Source organism: Rhinoraja longicauda, chromosome 2, assembly GCF_053455715.1.
Source record: "Rhinoraja longicauda isolate Sanriku21f chromosome 2, sRhiLon1.1, whole genome shotgun sequence".
In the NCBI taxonomy this organism is placed as follows: domain Eukaryota; kingdom Metazoa; phylum Chordata; class Chondrichthyes; order Rajiformes; family Arhynchobatidae; genus Rhinoraja; species Rhinoraja longicauda.
Genome location: NC_135954.1, coordinates 33,159,101 through 33,179,297, shown reverse-complemented (window position 1 = coordinate 33,179,297; position 20,197 = coordinate 33,159,101). Strand labels below are relative to the sequence as shown.

At 40.3% G+C, this 20,197-nt stretch overlaps 1 protein-coding gene across 3 annotated transcripts in view; it reads right to left on the bottom strand.

The window, feature by feature from the left end:
• Window positions 1–20,197, bottom strand: part of rsu1 (Ras suppressor protein 1) — a 167,241-nt gene that overhangs the window by 76,753 nt on the left and 70,291 nt on the right. For all 3 annotated transcript variants that reach the window (XM_078416664.1, XM_078416679.1, XM_078416671.1), the window contains exons 4-7: window positions 16,354–16,474; window positions 7,336–7,454; window positions 2,103–2,185; window positions 1,749–1,863 (exon numbers count right to left, since the gene is read on the bottom strand). In XM_078416664.1, coding sequence (XP_078272790.1) covers window positions 1,749–1,863; window positions 2,103–2,185; window positions 7,336–7,454; window positions 16,354–16,474 — 438 coding nt within the window. The remainder of the gene's footprint in view (window positions 1–1,748; window positions 1,864–2,102; window positions 2,186–7,335; window positions 7,455–16,353; window positions 16,475–20,197) is intronic.

Genomic DNA, 20,197 nt, shown 5'->3' with positions numbered 1-20,197 from the left:
GTTGACAGCAGGGTTTTGTCCAGCAGCCATCCAGCGACACTGCCTGCCTGACAATAATACTCTCTGCCTGAAAGATGGATAAGCTGACAGCAAGGTACACAGAAAATAAGTAGAGGAATAAATTGACGTGTTTGCCCTGATGGGCATTGACTTGATGTGCTGAATGGCCTTCTATACCAGGAGAAAATGTGATTCGTAAAATATATTGGACCTAAATAACATAGGGCCCAAGAGGTGCCATGTCCATTTTCTTTCTTGTCCCATTTTACCTAATACCTAAACACCTGGTTAAAACAAAATATGTAAATTACACAAAACATGCCAGCAGGTGACCTGTTAAAATAGAAGTGGATCAGTAGAGAAAATGGAAGAGGTGGGTTACAAAATGGAAAATTCGAACTCCTACATGATCCAAACCCACGTTCTTCTTTGCTGTATGACAATTGGAAAAAAATGCATTTTCTAAATCACCAAGTAGCCACTGCATTGGTTTCTGATTTTTTTTTAAATCCAACTTTCCGCAGAGATTTTTTTTTAAATCCAACTTTCCCTCCGTAACTCCCTGGACCACTTGACCCTTGCCACCCAAATCACCCCTCCCCAGGTACTTTCCCTTGCAACCGCAGGAGATGCAACACCTGTCCCTTTACCTCCCCCCTTGACTCCATCCAAGGAAACAAACAGCCTTTCCAGGTGAGGCAGAGGTTCACCTGCACCTCCTCCAACCTCATCTATTGTATCCACTGTTCCAGATGTCAACTTTTTTACATCGGCGAGACCAAGCACAGGCTCGGCGATCGTTTCGCTCAACACCTCCGCTCAGTCCGCCTTAATCAACCTAATCTCCCGGTGGCTCAGCACTTCAACTCCCCCTCCCACTCCCAGTCTGACCTTTCTGTCCTGGGTCTCCTCCATGGTCATAGTGAGGCCCAGCGCAAATTGGAGGAACAGCATCTTATATTTCGCTTGGGCAGTTTACACCCCAGCGGTATGAACATTGACTTCTCTAACTTCAGTTAGTTCCTCTGTCCCTCTCTTTCCCCCTCCCCCTTCCCAGTCCTCCCACTAGTCTTCCTGCCTCCTACTACATCCTATCTTTGTCCTGGCCCCTCCCCTAACATCAGTCTGAAGAAGGGTCTCGACCCGAAATGTCACTCATTCCTTCTCTCTAATGCTGCCTAACCCGCGGAGTTACTCCAGCATTTTGTGTCTACCTTCGATTTAAACTAACATCTGCAGTTTTCTTTCCTACAGTATAGTGAGATAATCCATTCCTTCAGTCATTCCACAAAGAAGGGGGGGCTTCCAAAGAACCATTTAATTCTCATTTTCACAGTACTGCTGTGCATGAAAATTATCTGAACTGACAAGGGAGTGTTGATGCAGCGATCCACTCCCTGATCCCAACACCAAGCCAAGTACGAAATTAAAATTATATCTATTAATATTTGCCTTTATGATAAAAGACCAGTTAGAAAAAAATAGGAGAGAAATCAGTAGAAAAAAAATGCAAATTTTACAATTAACAATTTTTGTTATAGCTATTAATTTAAATGTCTGAGTTTTTAATTCTAGCAACTTAATTTAATACTACTTCAGTTTACAGAGTTTATCATTTGTTTAAAACAAGGAATGCAAATTGAGCTTTTAAAAAATCCGGTATTCACTTTATACGTTTCTATTTATTAACAGTAAACAAAGCACAATGTAATATGGACTAAGGCCTGCAATCTGGCCTCTGTTCTTACCCATTTCTGGGGGAAGCACAGTCAGTCGATTTCCTTGAATATGGAGCTCCTTCAATTGAGTCAAGTCCCCAACCTCCTTTGGCAGTGATATGAGGTCATTGTCCCTTAAGCTGATCTGAAAATGGACATCTTTTAGACCAATTCACATTTCAAATGAAACAGCTTGCAAATAATTGCTAGTTTCCTCTCTTAATTTGTGGCAAGTATATACTGTTAAAAGAAGGGTGTATTGCCAGGTACACCAGTTTATTCCAACAAAATAAATGTCACAGCTGCTTGAATTGACTTCATTCAGAACTTACAAGAACTGCAAAACCCGAATTGATTTTTCAAAAATTTAGATAAATTACTTACTATCTGCAACTTCGTGAGCTTCGCAATTTCTGGCGGCAGGATTTCAAAATCGTTGTCACTTAGATAGAGTGCACGCAAGGTGGCTACAAATTAAACAGCAATATATAAATGGCATGGCATGTAACCAGACCATTGAGGCTCAATCAATAAAAGTAGTCAAGCTTGATTAATAGCCTAGGCTTTGCAAAAGTCTCTGACATGCCCACGGCACCCAATAATAACAAGCAGGTCAAACTGGTTTTATGTGTTAATGCTAGGGCTAGGAAAGTGACCACATCCTGCAGGTAATGACACAATTAACACACAGTAATAATATATACTTGTTGCCTGTAAAAAGATAGATGAAGGATCGATTGTAAGCTCAATTTATTGCAACAAATCTTTATGGCCTTTGCCATTATAACTTAATATGAAATTTGCAGTTTGCAACTTATATATTTTTTAAGCAGATACAAAATAATTTTCTTTACAGCCATTTAAGACCTTTAACATTAACCACACTGCTGACTAACCACCCAGTGTTCTCTAGTTTGAAAGAAAAATTTGCTCCATTCTTTTGATTTTTTAACTAGATCTGGTTTTAATAAATCAAAGTAAATACAAGACACTGCAGATACTGGAATCTCGAGCAATAAATTTCAATCTGAAGAAGCGTCCCAATCTAAAATGTTTGTACATTTCCTCCTTAGGCGCTGCCTGGCCGGTTGTGTTTCTCCAACACTTTGTGTTTTGTTATATGAATTAAACCTCCATTTGGTCACCTACCAGTGCATAAGTTCCAAGTTATGGAACAGAGCAGGTTAAAAAATAAATAAAAGGTTTATGATAACCAGCAGATACAGGAACAATTTAGGGAAGAATATTTGATTGAAGGACATCTAAAACAGATGTAAATGGATACCCGTGTCAAGGAAGGGATTGAGATGTTGACTTTCACGGTGATTTTGTTTGGAGACTACCTTGAGCCGGCAGCCAATGATTTTAACAAAAAACACCTAAAGTATAAATAGCCAAACCTTGTTCATACTGGCCAAGGGATAAATGGGAGTGAACATGTAGCTGGTATAGAAAAGCTTGGTTTTTCCATATTTACTTTCAAAATATCCAATTTTACATGATACTACATTTGCTACATTTTTAACCACTCAGATAAAATATCAATTTCTCCTGGTCGCTCTTAATTTATTACCTATCTTTGCGCCATCATTAAATTTAGTAGCTTTTCCCTCAATATCTTCAAGCAGGTCATTTATTTAAATTGTAAATTGTTGAGGACCCAGCAATGATCACTGTGACACACCACTTGCTATGTTCAGCCGAACAGACAAAAAAATCATATGCCTCCTCTTTTATCTGCTTGCTTGCCTATTTTCTACATCACAAGCTTTTATCTTCTCCAATAACTGTGAATGTGGTACCTTATAAAATGCTTTCTGGAAAACTATGTATACTGCATCCACTGGTTAGTCTTTTTATACACAGTATATGTTACTTGTTCAAAGAACTTCCAATAAATTGGTCGTGCTATTGACACTGACCTCAAAGGGGTAGAGCAGTCCAGAAATACTGAGGTCACAGATCTTAAAGAGGATAAAAGAGTACAGTTTCAGCGTTGGCCTTTAAATAGCATAGTTTTGGAATAAAAATGGGTTGGCAAATTGTCAAATTTTGGAAAATTGTGCTGGAGATTAATTTTGGGCATTTTCTTAGGGGAGTTCTATGTTGGCGGGGGGGAAAAATCAATTACAAATTAGATGTTTTTTTCTTGGTAGTTTGGTTTAACAGGCTTTAAAGAACTGGCTCACCAGACTGACAAACCTGCTTTGATACGATTCCAGAAGGACATTGATTGTGTTACCAGACATATTACCTTATCTGTTAAAGGTCTTCAGTATTCCATAGAATAGATATAGGTGTTCCTCGTTAGTTTACACATAATTATATCAAGAATTTAACAGCTAATTTATAATTAACCTACAAAATGAAATATTGTTGGAAATAGACCAAATAACAGTATTAACCAGATAAGGCTAATTATAATTTAAAGTATTTTAATCCACTTTCATAAATTAATAGAAAGGATTAATACTTTGGCATAACAAAGGATCTTTGTCCAGAAACATTAATATTGTTTCTTTTTCCACAGATGCTGGTTGACCTGGTGAGTGTTTCAAGCATTTTCTGCTTTATATTGAATGTTTTGCATTGGCAGTTTTGTGGTTTTCATTTTCAAGGGGTACAGAAGTGTCAAAATGCATATCTCCAGATTCTGAGACAGTTTTTTCACAGCTGTTATCGGCCAACTGAACCATCCTATCACCAACTATAGAGCAGTCTTGACCTACCATCTATCTCATTGTAGACCCTGTCTATATTTAATTGGACTTTACTGGTCTTTATCTTGCACTAAATGTTATTCCCTTTATCCAGTATCTGTACACTGTGGACAGCTTGATTACAATCATGTGTAGACTTTTCACTGGCTGGATAGCACATAACAAAAAACCTTTTCACGGGACAATATTAAATTAAACAAAACTAAGTACTACTGAGATTATTTAGATATCAAAATATCATTTTGGAAATGAAACTATTTGCCTCGTGGTCATTAGAAGTGGTGTATAATAGGACATAGAAATTACTTTTTTTCCCCTATGGTTGGGTATGTTTTAGTGATGGTCCCGTACACAAGACACCTGCCATGTTGATGAACATAGTTATTTTTCGTCTAATATCTAACATATGCAAATTTGTCCTAGGTTTTGAAAATGATTGCTAAAACCATTTGCAATAAGATGCAGTGGAAACATTTTTTTAAACCAAATAATAAATTAAAAACTAAAAAGAAAATCTATTAAATAACAGTTATTTTGTTGAGGCCATTCACACCAATGCAATGCAGGTGCACAAAGGAACTTGAAAAAGAATGGTTAGATTTTCTCCCATCAATATTAAATGCAATTTATTGCAAAGAATCAAGTTACACAGAACACCCAGATAGATTTAAATTTTGATTACATTTATTCATTTTAAAGCAATGATGATTCACCACATTCAGTCAGGTGGATTAACACATCCATTTGTACATTCAATAGAATTATATTCATATCACCTGAAACACTTGGTTTAATAGCAGCTAGGTCAAAATGACAAAGCAGCAATCTATTCACACAATGTGCAAAGTCTCAAGTACATATGCAATGAGAAAAAGAATAAAGGTTTGCACATTTTTAATTAGAAACCACCACTGTACTCAAGTGTAAAGAAAGAAGATGAAAAGATAAAGCTTCGTTATGTCTGAATAATATTAATGGAGAGAAAAACTCAATTCTCCAAGTCAATGATAATTTACAAAATTTAAGAAAAGAAGACAGAATGCTTCCATGATTATGACACAATGTTTAAGATCCTGGGTCTTGCAATGAGAGGCCTATTTCCAAATACACAGAACAAGATGTTAAAAATCCAAAGTGCCAAATGTCAACTTGCTCCCGGTGGTGATGGGAGGTTATGCACTCAACCTGTGCTCCTCCGATGTTGAGAAAGGCTAGGCAGACACGTCATTGGGGTTATCAAGTGGGCACCTACTTTCATCGACGTTTCGCTGATTGGACCCACGACGTCTCCAGTAGGCTCAGCGGTGCATTCTGGCATCCCAGAACCACCCCACTCTACATCTACCTAGCCGGTTTATTTGGGAGACCAAATCAACATGACAGGATTTTTTTTAAAGCAGCATTATGATTGGTATAGCAAAATTTAAAAATCTTGAGTGCAATAGGTTATTAAACAAATTTCAATGAAATATGATGAAAGTGCCCCGCCTTTCAACTGTCTTCTATGTGGACAATAAAAACAGAAAGTACTGGAAACACTCAGATCAGACTGCATCTGTGGAAAGAGAAATAGTTAATGTTTCAGGTCGAAGATGCTCTTCAGATTAAGATTTTTAACCTGAAATGTTAATTGTTTCTCTTATCAAAGATACTCCTGACCTGCTGAGTGATCTTAGAATTTTCAGTTTTGATTTCAGATTTCCGGCATTCAGTTTAAAAAAATATATATATTTCTGAATTTCTGACAACCTGAATATGCAGGGAAGAACATGAAACACAGCATATATCAGCAAATTAACTTCTGAATTTCACATCTATCATAGAAACATAGAAAATAGGTGCAGGGGTCGGCCATTCGAGGCCAGTATCGCCATGCAATATGACCATGGCTGATCATCCAAAATCAGTACCACGTTCCTGCTTTCTCCCATATCCTTTAATTCTGTTAGCCCTAAAAACTATATCTAACTCTCTTGAAAACATCAAGTGAATTGGCCTCTACTACCTTCTGTGGCAGAGAATTCCACAGATTCACAACTCTCTGCGCGAAAAGGTTTTTCCTCATCTCAGTCTTAAATGGCCTACCACTTATTCTTAAGCTGTGACCCCTGGTTCTGGACTCCCCCAACATTGGGAACATTTTTCCTGAATCTAGCCTGTCCAATCCCTTAAGAATTGTATATGTTTCTATCAGATCCCCTCTCTTCCTTCTAAATTCCAGTGAATATAAGCCCAGTCGATCCATTCTTTCATCATATGTCAGTCCCTGCAATAGGACCTCCTTGCTCCTCTACTCAAACCCTCTCGCTGTGATGGCCAACATGCCATTTGCTTTCTTCACTGCCTGCTGTACCTGCATGCTTACTTTCAGTGACTGATGTACAAGGACACCTAGGTCTTGTTGCACCTCCCTTTTTTCTAGTCTGACACCATTCAGATAATAATCTGCCTTCTTGTTCTTGCCATCAATGTGGATGACCTCACATTTATCAACATTTTACTGCATCTGCCATGCAACTGCCCACTCACCCAACCTATCCAAGTCACCCTGCAGCCTCATAGCATCCTCGCAGCTCAAACTGCCACCCAGCTTTGTGTCATCTGTAAACTTAGAGATGTTACATTTAATTCCTTCGTCTAAATTGTTAATACATATTGTAAAATAACTGAGGTCCCAGCACTGAGCCTTGTGACACCCCACTAGTCACTGCCTGCCATTCTGAAGAGGACCCATTAATTCCTGCTCTTTGCTTCCTGTCTGCCAACCAGTTCTCTATCCATGTTAAATCCCTACCCCCAATGCCATGTGCTTTAATTTTGCACACTAATTTCTCGTGTGGGATATTGATCTATAGAAGTCGTAAAATTAGTAGTTAGAAAAAATAGGAAGTTCTTACTGAGGTAGAAGAAGTTTCCAGGGAGGGAATTCTCATTCATATTGTTGTACGTCAAATCAAGTACCTCCAGTGCTGGCAGGGATCCAAATCCTCTTGGCAGAGAATTTAATCTGTTCATGCTGTTGGAAAAGGGTGGGAAATGAAAATTAAGTTTAGTTGCAAAGTAACATACTAAAACATGGGTATGCAAGTACCCATCAGCAATGTTAAAAATCAGTGTTGCCTGACCTGGTGATTATTTTCTGTAGAAATGTAGTATTCAATTGCAATATTAAAAATTGTTGATAGTTTTTTTTTTCTTTGGCCCTTGGCTCCTCTAGCGAGCATAGGCCATTGACAATGTCCTCCACCTCACTCGGTTGTTGGCGATTCTTTCGAGATCTCCCCAGTTGAGCCCACTCCCAGACATTTCTGCCTGGGCACCTCTTCTCCAGCTGTTTCTCGGGCGACCTCTTTTTCTTTGTCCTTGGGGGTTCCATTTCAGGGCTTACCGGGTGATGTTTGTGGCAGGTTTTCTGAGGGTGTGTCCAATCCAACTCCCATTTTCTCTTTTGAATTTGTAAGTCAATGGTATCCTGGCTGTTCTTTTGCACAGGTCCACATTGCTTACTTTGTCTCTCCTCCAGATGTTTAGTATTCTCCTGAGGCAGGTGTTAATGAATGTTTGCAGCCTGTTGTGTGTTTTTGTTGTTTTCCATGTCTCTGATCCATACAGTATTACCTGCTTCACATTTGAATTAAAGATGCGTATTTTGGTGTTGACTGAGATGTATTTTGAACTCCAGATCTCCCTGAGCATGTTAAACACCACCCTAACCTTATTGATTCTGCTTTTTATGTCTGCATCTGCCCCTTTGATGGTGTCCACAACACTGCCCAGGTATGTGAATGTTTCTACCTCCTCCAGGGCAGTGGTGTGCATGAGGATAGGGTTGCTGGTTTTGGAGTGGATCTTCATCACCTGTGTCTTTGCCGTATTGGGTGTAAGACCAAGTTTTGTTGCAGCTTGTAAGAGTCTGTCCGTCTTCTCCTGCATTTGTATCTGTGTGAGTGAAAGGAGAGCTATGTCGTCTGCAAAGTCAAGGTCATCTAGCTGTTCCCACACTGTCCACTGAATTCCATTTATTTTCCTTTCAGTTGTTTCCATCATGATCCAGTCAATTGCCAGGAGGAACAGGAATGGTGACAGTAGACATCCTGCTTGACGCCCGTCTTGACACTAAAGCTCTGGGAGAGCTGGCCTGCATGCATAACTTTGCATGAGGTTCCATCATACGAGTTCTCGATTAAGTTTATGATCTTGGTGGGAATTCCATAGTGGTCCATTAGGCACCATAGTGTTGTCCTGTCTAAGCTGTCAAACGCTTTCTCAAAGTCGATGAAGTTGATGTACAGGGACGTGTTCCATTCAATAGACTGTTCAATGATGATGCGTAGTGTTGCTATGTGGTCTGTGCATGAGCGATCCTTCCTGAATCCTGCTTGCTGATCCCGTAGTCTCTCGTCTACAGCTTCCTGAAGACCGTTGAGGATGTCCTGGTTGAGAATTTTACTGGGTACAGAAAGCAGGGTGATCCCTCAGTAGTTGTTACATTTTCTTAGGTGACCTTTTTTTGGCAGTTTCAAAATGTATCCTTCTGCCCAATAGGTTTTATTTTCTGATGTAAAACTATGAGCGGGCACAGATGGGGTAAACAAAACCTTTTCCCCAGGATGGCAATATCAACTGCTTGAGGGCAAAGTTTAAAGGAGATGTGCGTTTTTCTTTAAACACAGAGAGTGGTGGGAGCCTGAAACATGCTGCAGGGGTTGTGGTAGAGGCAGATACGATAGAGGCATAAAAGATCATCATTTTATGTGATAGGAGTAGAATTAGAACATTCGGCCCATCAAGTCTACTCCGCCATTCAATCATGGCTGATCTATCTCACTCTCCTAACCCCATTCTCCCCATAACCCCTGTCACCTGTACTACTCAAAAATCTTTCTATCTCTGCCTTAAAAATATCCACTGACGGCCTCAACAGCCTTCTGTGGCAATGAATTCCACAAGTTCACCACCCTCTGACTAAAGAAACTTCTCCTCATCTTCCTAAAAGAACGTCTTCAATTTTGAGGCTATGACCTCTAGTTCTAGACTCTCCCACTAGTGGAAACATCCTCTCCACAACAACTCTATCCAAGCCTTTCACTATTCTGAACGTTTCAATGAAGTCTTCCCTCGAGGTGCTGACAAATGCTCACTGTATGTTAACCTACTCATTCCTGGGATCATTCTTGCAAACCTCCTCTGGACCCTCTCCAGAGCCAGCACATCCTTCCTCAGATATGGTGCCCAAAATTACTCACAATATTCCAACGCCTTATAGAGCCTCAGCATTCCATCCCTGTTTTTATATTCAAGCCCTCTTGAAATAAACACTTGCATTCATTTTGCTTTCTTTACTACCGATTCGACTTGCAGATTAACTTGCAGAATCCTGCACCAGCACTCCCAAGTCCCTTTGCACCTCTGATTTCTGGATTCACTCCTTATTTAGAAAGTAGTCTACACCTTTATTCCTACTACCAAAATGCATGACTCCACACTTTGCTGCACTATATTCCATCTGCCATTTCTCTGCCCACTCTCCCAACCTGTCCAAGTCCTTTTGCAGAGTCCCTACTTTCTCTACACTACCTGCCCTTCCACCTATTTTCGTATCATCTGCAAACTTGGTCACAAAGCCTTCAATCCCCTTGTCCAAATCATTAATATACAACGTGAAGAGTAGCGGACCCAGCACCGATCCCTGCGGAAAGCCGTAGAATTTTGGATGGGCATGGAGGTAATGGAGGAATATGGATTATGTATAAGCAGATATGAATTGGTCTTGGCATCATGTTTGGCACAGATATTGTGGGCTGAAGGGCCCGATTCCATGCTATCCTGTTCTATGGTGGATTGGTTGGCCTGGAGTCCATCACCTGAGAAAACGTGGTCAATCCTCCACTCTGAATTGGTATGATGGACCTTTTTCGAGGGTAATACTGTACAGGTAATACTCCAACTTTAGCCAAAATGGGACTGGAGGCACAAACAGTCTATGCCCTTAATGAGCCAACCCAGCAATCTTGTGCTCATATTTTAAACTATTTTAAATTGAAAATATATTTAAAGTCACATTCTGAATGAGTCTAGGCAATGGATGTCTACTCTATCATAATCACACCAGCTATCTTTTCCAACTGTTACTCTTTCATTCAAGTGAAAAAACTGAGTCAATAATGTAACCTGGAAGAATAGCCTTCAACATTATGGAGACACAAGGGACTGCAGATACAGGAAACTTGAGCTGAAAAACAAAATGCTGGAGGTACTCAGCAGCCCAGGCAGTGTCTGTGGAGGAAAAAGGACAGATGATGTTTTGGGTTCGGTCCCTTCTTCAGATTGTTGGAGTAGAGGGGCATGCAGGGTTGATTGCCAGATGGGTGGAGGTTAAACAAGGTAGTGCCAACAAGGCTGGAGACAAAAGGATGTAGGTGTGAAATATGATAAGGCAATGCAATCCTGGACTCCCTCACTAGGAAAAAAATAATCTTTCCCAACCCATCAGTTTTCCTCAAGCAGGTCTTCAGGAGCCATGCTAGCATGCATGTTGCATATCCAAACTAGAATGCAGAACTAGTGCTTGACAATGGAATTGAAACCCTGTGCTGTGAAGCAGATCTCTTTTGAACAGGGCATTCCACAGCTAACCGCCTTACATGATTCAAAGCCACAACGCAAATGAAAACCTCAGCTAGACATAGACAGAGTAGATGGTCAAAATTTAGTTCCCTTGGTATGGTATCAAAAACAGGAAAGCATGTAAGGCAAATTAACACCTCTAAAAAGTTAAATGTCACTATTTACTGGTGTCTTTTTATCTACAAAAATAGCACCTGGTTTAAGGTGCAAGGAGTTTTACTGGGGATTTGAAGGTTTTTTTTAACATAGTGGAATGTACTGCCAGAGGCGGTGGTAGGTACAGAAACAATAACCAGATTTAGGAGACATTTAAGCAGACACTTGAATAGGTACGACATAGAGGGATATATTCAGAACACGCCCAAATGGGATTAGGACAAAAAAGGGCAGAATGGATCTAGTAAACTGAAGGTCCCATTTTTGTGTCAAATCCCAGATTTAGGAGACATTTAAGCAGACACTTGAATAGGTACGACATAGAGGGATATATTCAGAACACGCCCAAATGGGATTAGGACACAAAAGGGCAGAATGGATCTAGTAAACTGAAGGTCCCATTTCTGTGTCATTTGGCTATACAGCACAGAAACAGGCCCTGCTGCCCAACTCACCCATGCCGACTCAGTTGTCCAACGGAGCGAGTCCCATTGACCTCTCTAAACCTTTCCTATCCATGTACCTGTCTTAATGTTTTTCTCATTTCATAACTGTACCCACCTCCATATTTCCTCTGGCACCACCCTCATACACCACCCTCTGTGTGAAAAAAGTTGCTCCTTCAAGTCCCTTTTAAATATTTCCCTCTCATTTTAAATCTGTGCCCTCTAGTTTTAGACTCTCCTACCATGGGGAAAGACTGTGGCCAGTCACCTTATCTATGCCTCGCATAATTTTATATCTTTTGCAGGCAGTGCATTTCTGTGCTGTACAGCTCCATGATTCTATAAAAATCAAACTCTTGTCTTCAGGCTTTCAGTCCATTTTCTAACCAGGTTTCTGTCAACTCCATGAACTGAAAATCACCTTATTAAAAGATTTCTGAAATTACAATTAAACAACTCCCAAAGCCCTAACTCTACTTTGATTGCTTGTTTAATAAGAGCCCCCAAAAAATGACAACAGGGATAGAGTTTACACTTTGTTCAAAAATTAGGAAATTAGCCCATAAATGTGCTTGTTTGATTATAGTTCGATCTTATACTGAAATTAAGATGCATAATTGCATAATTATGTTGCCTGGATCAGCGTAATTGACAGTGAACTAGCATGTAAATGTGTGTTTGTATCCTGCTTGTCACCACACAATTCAGCTGATAATAGCTCACTATACCTGCCAATTAAATGACGCATGTCTGATAATATGTTGCTGAGATTTGGTTGCAAAATCACTGGTGTCTTCACCTGCATGTCATCTAATTTTAAAATCTCAAATGGATCAAAACAACCCAAATTAACTCTAATCTTCATTTTTAATAAAAATAAATTCATTATTGATACAAAATAAAAAAACATTCACCTTTACTGTCAGTGCTTTCAAGTGGAACAGATGTGTCAACAAGGAACCCATAAAACCATAGAGTGCCTAAAATTTGATTTTTGTGTCACAATCAGTTATGTTTGCTATGCTCAGACGGACAAAAGTCAATCTTGAATCAGCTTAAAGTGACGGACAAGCAAATTTTGGCATCAGCTTACACTTAGATTGGTCAGATTCTGCCTAGAGTGTAATGGTGAAATAATCTGAATGTTCCATTCACGGTTCAAAGAGTGTATTCTGTTGTCTTGACAACCTTATTTTTTTTTAAAAATGAAACAAAGACATGAAACAAATGTAACCTGGCATAATTTCTTCCAAAGGATCGGGATCACCAATTAGTTTTAAGGTGCTCCTTCCAATCAATTTGCAAATAAGAACATAAGGAATAGAAGCACAAGTGCTCCAGTCAGCCAGCTCTGATTATAGCTGATCATTCATTGTGGTACCACTTTGCCACACTAATCCCATGATCCTGAATTCCCTTAATGTTTAATAATCTATTGATCTTATTCTGAGCCATCGTCTCTCCTTAGTTCCCTTGGGTAGAGAATTTCAATATTCCCTGCCCTCAGGGTGAAGAAATTTATTTTGTTTCCGACTTGAACAGCCAACCCTTTATTTTTGAAATTAACCTCTGGTCCTAGTCAGGAGAAAAATCATCCCTGCAAAACCCCATGATTCTTCTAAATTTGAAAGTGTAGTTGCAGTCAGTCTAATCCTTCCTCACATGACAAAAGCACAAGCCCAGGAATTCCCGAGTGAACCTTTGCCATACTCCCTCAACCAGAACTATACACTTTCTTAGACAAGAAGATTAAAGCGGTGTACAATATTCCAGATATGGTTTCATCAGGCCAGTATTATAATTGGAGCAAGATATCCACAACAATTTCCCTTGTGCAAATTCTATGTTCTTTGTCCTGATACCACTTCCTTATTAATTAATTCCAGCATTTTTCCTAGAACGGCCATCTAGCTTATTTTTTTCCTCTTCCTTGATTGTGGCATTAAATGTATTATCTTCCAGTCAATGGGAATTGTTCTGGAGCTAATGACATTTTGGAAGGTGGCGAACGACCATCTATTTCTACCTTCTTCAAAACAGTAATTGGCTGCTGAAAATTTAATTCCCTCCAATATATTACTTTCTTTTTACCAGTGCTATTTTGTTTTAGTTTGAATTCACTGTGTGTATTCACAGCAGACTATGTGTGTATTCACAGCAGACATATGTGTGTATTCACAGCAGACATATGTGTGTATTCACAGCAGACTATGTTAGATTTTCTGATTTTAAGGAGCAGAACTAAGACTATGGGCTGAATGGCCAAACCCTGTTTCTATTTTTCATGTTCTTATATATCCAGGACATTTAGTGTATCGTCCCAGGAGGTTAGGTGTATCTTCCATGAAAACAAGTATGTTGAATGTTCCTGCCGTTTCCCTATTCCTTAATTTTTTTGCTATCTGTGTCTACAAGGGACTCACATTATTAACCTTTGCTAATCTTTTCCTTTTTACATTCGACAGAAGCTCTGACAGTTTGATTTTGTGCTTCATGCTAATGAATGCTCGCATTCCACTTGCTTCTTCCAATGCACTGATCCTCCTTTGTAGAATTCTAAAATTACCCAATCCACAGATTTGTGCTTTTTTTGGCAACATTACCAGTCTTTTCCTTTGAATCAATACTATTTTTAGCTTCTCTTTATTGGCTGAACCACTTTTCTTCCTTTTTTTCTTTAAGGTATATACATTCAGTGTAGGTATTAATTCTTAAAATATCAGACATTGCTTATTTATTGTCGTACCTTTCAGGGTAACTTCCGGATCTACCACATCCAATTTGTGCCTGAAATTAGTTTTATTCAGATTTAATATCCTGGTTCAGTAGAAATGATTGTAACTCAATTAAATCACTTGCAGATTACTGAAAAGAAAAGCCTATCATGCTATGATCACTCTTTCACAAAGGTTCCTTAACTACAAGATCCTCAACTAACCTTCCTTCATTAACAATTAGATTTGGATATCCCTCCCTCTAGCTTTACATTTCACTCCTCTTGCACTCTGCTTCTCTCATGATCTCACAAGGCTTTTGTCTCCCATTCAACTGTAACCTGTTTTCACTCATTTTCCAATGAAAACCTCCCCGTCACGTGTACCTATCTGTCATTTGCCAGCCTTTGTCCTGTACCCCACCTCTTATACGAGCTTTCTCTGCCCTAATGCAATCAATCTGAAGAAAGGTCCTAACCCGAAACGTCACCTCTGCACATCCTCCACAGGTACTGCCTGACCCACTGAGTTACTCCAGCACTTTGTATTTTACTACATATTGGTTCAATTAGCAGAAATTTAAAAAAAAACAATTAATAGACTTTTAACAAGCTTGCTATGATATCTGATTTTAATTTTTTTATTATACTCTACAAACAAAACTTCACAATTTACAATATCTCTGTTAATTATGTGAAACAGAACAGATTGAATCAGAAGTCCTTTTTTAAAACCAATAGTATAATCTGGCTGATGGCAGTTAGTCTCTTATGGCCTAGTTTCCTGCCTGGAGGACAGTTTTGTTGAACTTGCTTGGGATCTGCTTTGCTTCCGGAACCTTAGCTGCACACATTTGTCAGCTTATAGGAAATTGACCTCATTTTAATTTCTACCCAATTAGTCTATTCTCTTGTGGTCCTTGAGGAATGAGGATGAAGATCTACTGGCTGTGTTACATTTGAAAACAAAAATTGATTCTACAATACCAAAATAATTGCATTCTGTAGATCATGCTCAAAATAATTTATACGATCAACACAACATTCCAGCCCTAACCTTCAATGAATATCAAATCTCGTGGTTAATGTACACCATTTCAGATGGAAAGAGATCAAAATATATAGAACAGAGGCTTACTGACAGAAGTGAAAGGAGGATGGAGCTCATAATGCAATAGAAACCAAACTTCTTCCAAGATCTTACTTTAAATCCAGTTCAGACAGATAGAATGAATACTCTGATCTAACAGCAGTATATGAGTTTTAAGTAAAATGAGCTTAGGTGCACTCAACCCCATCTCACAATGGACAGAAGTCAACAACATAAAGTTATACAAGGTTAAATACGAATGTGGTAATTTGCTGAGAAAATGAATACTGAATTGGAATGAATAAAATGGCCAGTCTGGAATATCTCATTCAAATATTACAATTAGGTTGTTTTTAGTATATTACTAGACCGTGGACCCGTTGGGCCCAAAACTCTCCTACCTTGGTACAGCACCCTCTCCTCCCCCACTCCCCTCTCCTCCCCCCCTCCCCCTCCCTGCTCCCCCTTTCCCTCCTCCCTCCCCTTCCTCCCCCTCCCTGCTCCCCCTTTCCCTCCTCCCTCCCCCCTCCCTCCCCCTCCCTCCACCCCCTACCCCCTCCCTTTCCCCTCAACCCCCCTTAACCTCCCTCCCCCCTCCCTACCTCCCTAGGAGGTAGATTTCTTTAAAATGTGAATAACTTTAAAAATATAACCAATTTCAATGAAACTTCTTCCATTAGCACCGAAGGGATGGCGGTGAGTAAGGTGGGCCTAAAATTGGTGCGCTATCATGTACCATTTTGGCTGTAGTTCAGGAACAAACAAACAAATAAGAGTTTTAGTATATAGATGAAAAGTTTAGTTTGTAAATGGTTATTTCATCTCAACCGTTTCCAGTTTCTTCATCTTCCATTGCAACACAATTACCAATAGGATCACTTACCCAAGGTTAAGATGTTTCAGTTTCTGCAGGCTGCTGATTTGTGTCGGAAGGTCTTCGATCTGATTGTTGAAAACATTTAGAACCTCCAGATTCCTGAGATCAGCTACATTTGCTGGAACACCTGAATGAAAGGGAGCAGAAATACAGTTACATCCATATTCATTTTGCAGGCAGACATCAGGGCTAGGAGGCAAATATGAAAAAGCACAACTTTATATTTGGGTTTATAACAGTCAGTTCGCAATAATATGGACGCAAAATATAATTGCCCATTCCAGTCCCAATCAAGAAGAAAAATTAAAAAACAATTCTATTTTAATGAGAGAAATAAGGAGAATCTGACTTTTGTTCCCCCAAATCTGAGATTGATGAAAGATTATGAAGGAAGTGGATGGAGGCTTGGCAGGACGGATTTGGATGGAGGCTTTGGGAGGGTGCAAAAGAGGTTCATCAGGATATTGGCCAGATCGAAAGTTTCGCTACAAGAAAAGATTGGAACAAAAAAGATTTTGTTTTTGCGAGAGCATTGAAGGCTGAGAGGTAACCTGATAAAAGTACTTAGTCATAGAGTAATACAGTGTGGAAACAGGCCCTTTGGTCCAACGCCCACACCGGCCAACATGTCCCAGCTACACTCGTCCCCCCTGCCTGCGCCTGGTCCATATCCCTCCAAACCCAACCTATCCATGTACCTGTCCAACTGCTTCTTAAATGATGGGATAGTCCCGGCCTCAACTACCTCCTCTGGCAGCTTGTTCCATACACCCACCACCCTCTGTGTGAAAAAGTAACCCCTCGGATTCCTACTAAATCTTTTCCCCTTCATCTTGAACCTATGTCCTCGGATCCTCGATTCCTCTACTCTGGGCAAGAGACTGCAATAATAGGCATCTACCCGATCTATTCCTCTCATGATTTTGTACACCTCTATAAGATCACACCTCATCTTCCTGCGCTCCAAGGAATAGAGACCCAGCCTACTCAACCTCTCCCTAGAGCTCCCATCCTCTAGTCCCCGCAACATTCTCATAAATCTTTTCTGAACCCTTTCAAGCTTCACAATATCTTTCCTATAACATGGTGTCCAGAAATGAACACAATATTCTACATGCGGTCTCACCAGGTTCTTATACAACTGCAACATGGCCTCCTAACTTCTATACTCGATACGACTGATGAAGGCCAATGTGCCAAAAGCCTTTTTGACCACCTTATCTACCTGCAACTCAACCTTCAAGGAACCATACACCAGCACTCCTAGATCACTCTGCTTTACAACACTCCCCAGAGGCCTACCATTTACTGTGCAGGTCCTGCCCTAGTTGGACGTCTCAAAATGCAACTCACACTTCTTTCACAACCATCTTCACTATCTGCAAAACCACTCACTTTTGTATCATCAGCAACTTACTAATCTTGCCCTGTATGTACTCATCCAAATAATTGATGTAGATGGCAAACAGTTCTGTGGAATTCTCTGCCTCAGAAGGCAGTGGAGGCCAATTCTCTGAATGTATTCAAGAGAGCTGGATAGAGCTCTTAAGGATAGCGGAGTCAGGGGGTATGGGGAGAAGGCAGGAACGGGGTACTGATTGAGAATGATCAACCATGATCCCATTGAATGGCGGTGCTGGTTCGAAGGGCCGAATGACCTCCTCCTGCACCTATTGTCTATTGTCTATAGTAAGGGTCCCAGCACCGAACCCTGAGGCACACCACTTGTCACAGGCATCCAGTCTGAGAAGCAACCTTCCACCATTACCCTCTGCTTCCTTCATGGAGCCAATTTGCTATCCATTCAGCTATCTCTCCTTGGATCCCATGCGATCTAACCTTCCAGAGCAGCCTACCATGTTGAACCTTGTCGAATGCCTTATTGAAATCCATGTACACAACATCTACAGCTTTGCCCTCATCGACCTTTTTGGTCAGGTCTTCAAAAAACTCAATCAGATTTGTGAGACATGACCTCCCACGTACAAAACCATGCTGCCGATCCCTAATCAGACCTTGCCCATCCAAATGCCTGTTTAATCTATCCCTCAGAATACTCTCTGGTAACTTTCCAACTACAGATGTTAAGCTCACCGGCTTATAGTTCCCAGCATTTTCCCTGCAGCCCTTCTTGAAAAGAGGCACAACATTTCCCACCCTCCAGTCTTCCGGCACCTCTCCTGTATTTAAGGACAACTAGAAAATTTCAACGAGGGCTCCCGCAATTTCCTCTCTTGTTTGCTGCAATGTCCTCGGATATATCTGATCAGGCCCTAGAGATTTGTCTACCTTCATACACGATAGTACCTTCAGTACTTCTTCGATGGTAACCCTGACTGCTCTCTAGACACTTCCATTGACTGCTTCAAGTTCCTCCGTCCTACTATCTTGTTCCTTGGTAAATACAGAAGAGAAATACTCATTGAGGACCTTGCCCATCTCCTGTGGCTCCACACAGATGTGACCGCATTGATTCCTGAGAGGTCCCACTCTCTCTCTAGTTACCCTACTCCCCCTTATGTATTTATAAAATCTTTCGGGATTGTCCTTAATACTACCCAGCAGAGCTATCTCCTGGGCCCTTTTTGCCCTTCTGATATCCTTTTTCAGTTTACTCCTTAGTTCCCAAAATTCCCCCAGGGATGCAGTTGAACCCAGCTGCTGATACCTGTCCCATGCATCATTCTTGTTTTTGACCTACTTAAAATTATCAGAGGCATAAACAGAGGAGATAAGTTAGAGTCAAAGGGTTTGTTTCGAAGATTAAATGGTTTAAGGTGCGAGGAATGAGTTTCAAAAAGGATTTAATGGGAAATACACATTGAGTGTTGATATCTGGAATGCACTGCCAGAGTGGAATCAGAGACAATCATCACTTTAGATAGGTATATAAATGGTTATTTGAATAGGTAAGTCACAGAAGGATATGGACCTAATGAAACATTGAAATATAGAAAAGTAGGTGCAGGAGTAGGCCATTTGGCCCTTCAAGCCAGCACTGCCATTCAATATGATCATGGCTGATCATCTAAAATCAGTACCCCGTTCCAGTTTTTCCCCCATATCCCTTGATTCCTTTAGCCCAAAGAGCTAAATCTAACTCTCTCTTGAAAACATCCAGTGAATTGGCCTCCACTGCCTTCCGTGGCAGAGAATTCCACAAATTCACAACTCTGCATGAAGATGTTTTCCTCATTTCCGTCCTAAATGGCCTGCCCCTTATTTTTAAAATGTGACCCCTGGTTCTGGGCTCCCCAACATCGGAAACATTTTTTCCTGCATCTATCCTGTCCAATCCTTTAAGAATTTTATATATTTCTATAAGATCCCCTCTCATCCTTCTAAATTCCATCCCTTACAAGCCCAGTCAACCTATTCTTTCATCATATGTCAGTCCTGCTATCCTGGGATGTTGGCAGCTGCACTTCTTCAATAGCAATAATGTCCTTCCTCAAATTATGAGACCAAAATTACACGCAATACTCCAGATGTGGTCTCATCAGAGCCCTGTACAACTGCAGTAGGATCTTCATGCTCTGAAACTCAAATCCTCTCGCAGGCCAACATGTCATTAGCTTTCTTCAATTCCTGCTGTACCTGCATGCTTATTTTCAGTGACTAATGTATAAGCACACCCAGGTTTTGTTGCACCTCCTCTTTTTCTAATCTGACATCATTCAAATAATAATCTGCCTTCCTGTTCTTGCAACCAAAGTGGACAACCTAACATTTAACCACATTATACTGCATCTGCCATGCATCTGCCCACTCACCCAACCTATCTAAGTCACCCTGCAGCCTCATAGCATCCTCCTCACATGTCACACTGCCACCCAGCTTCGTGTCATCT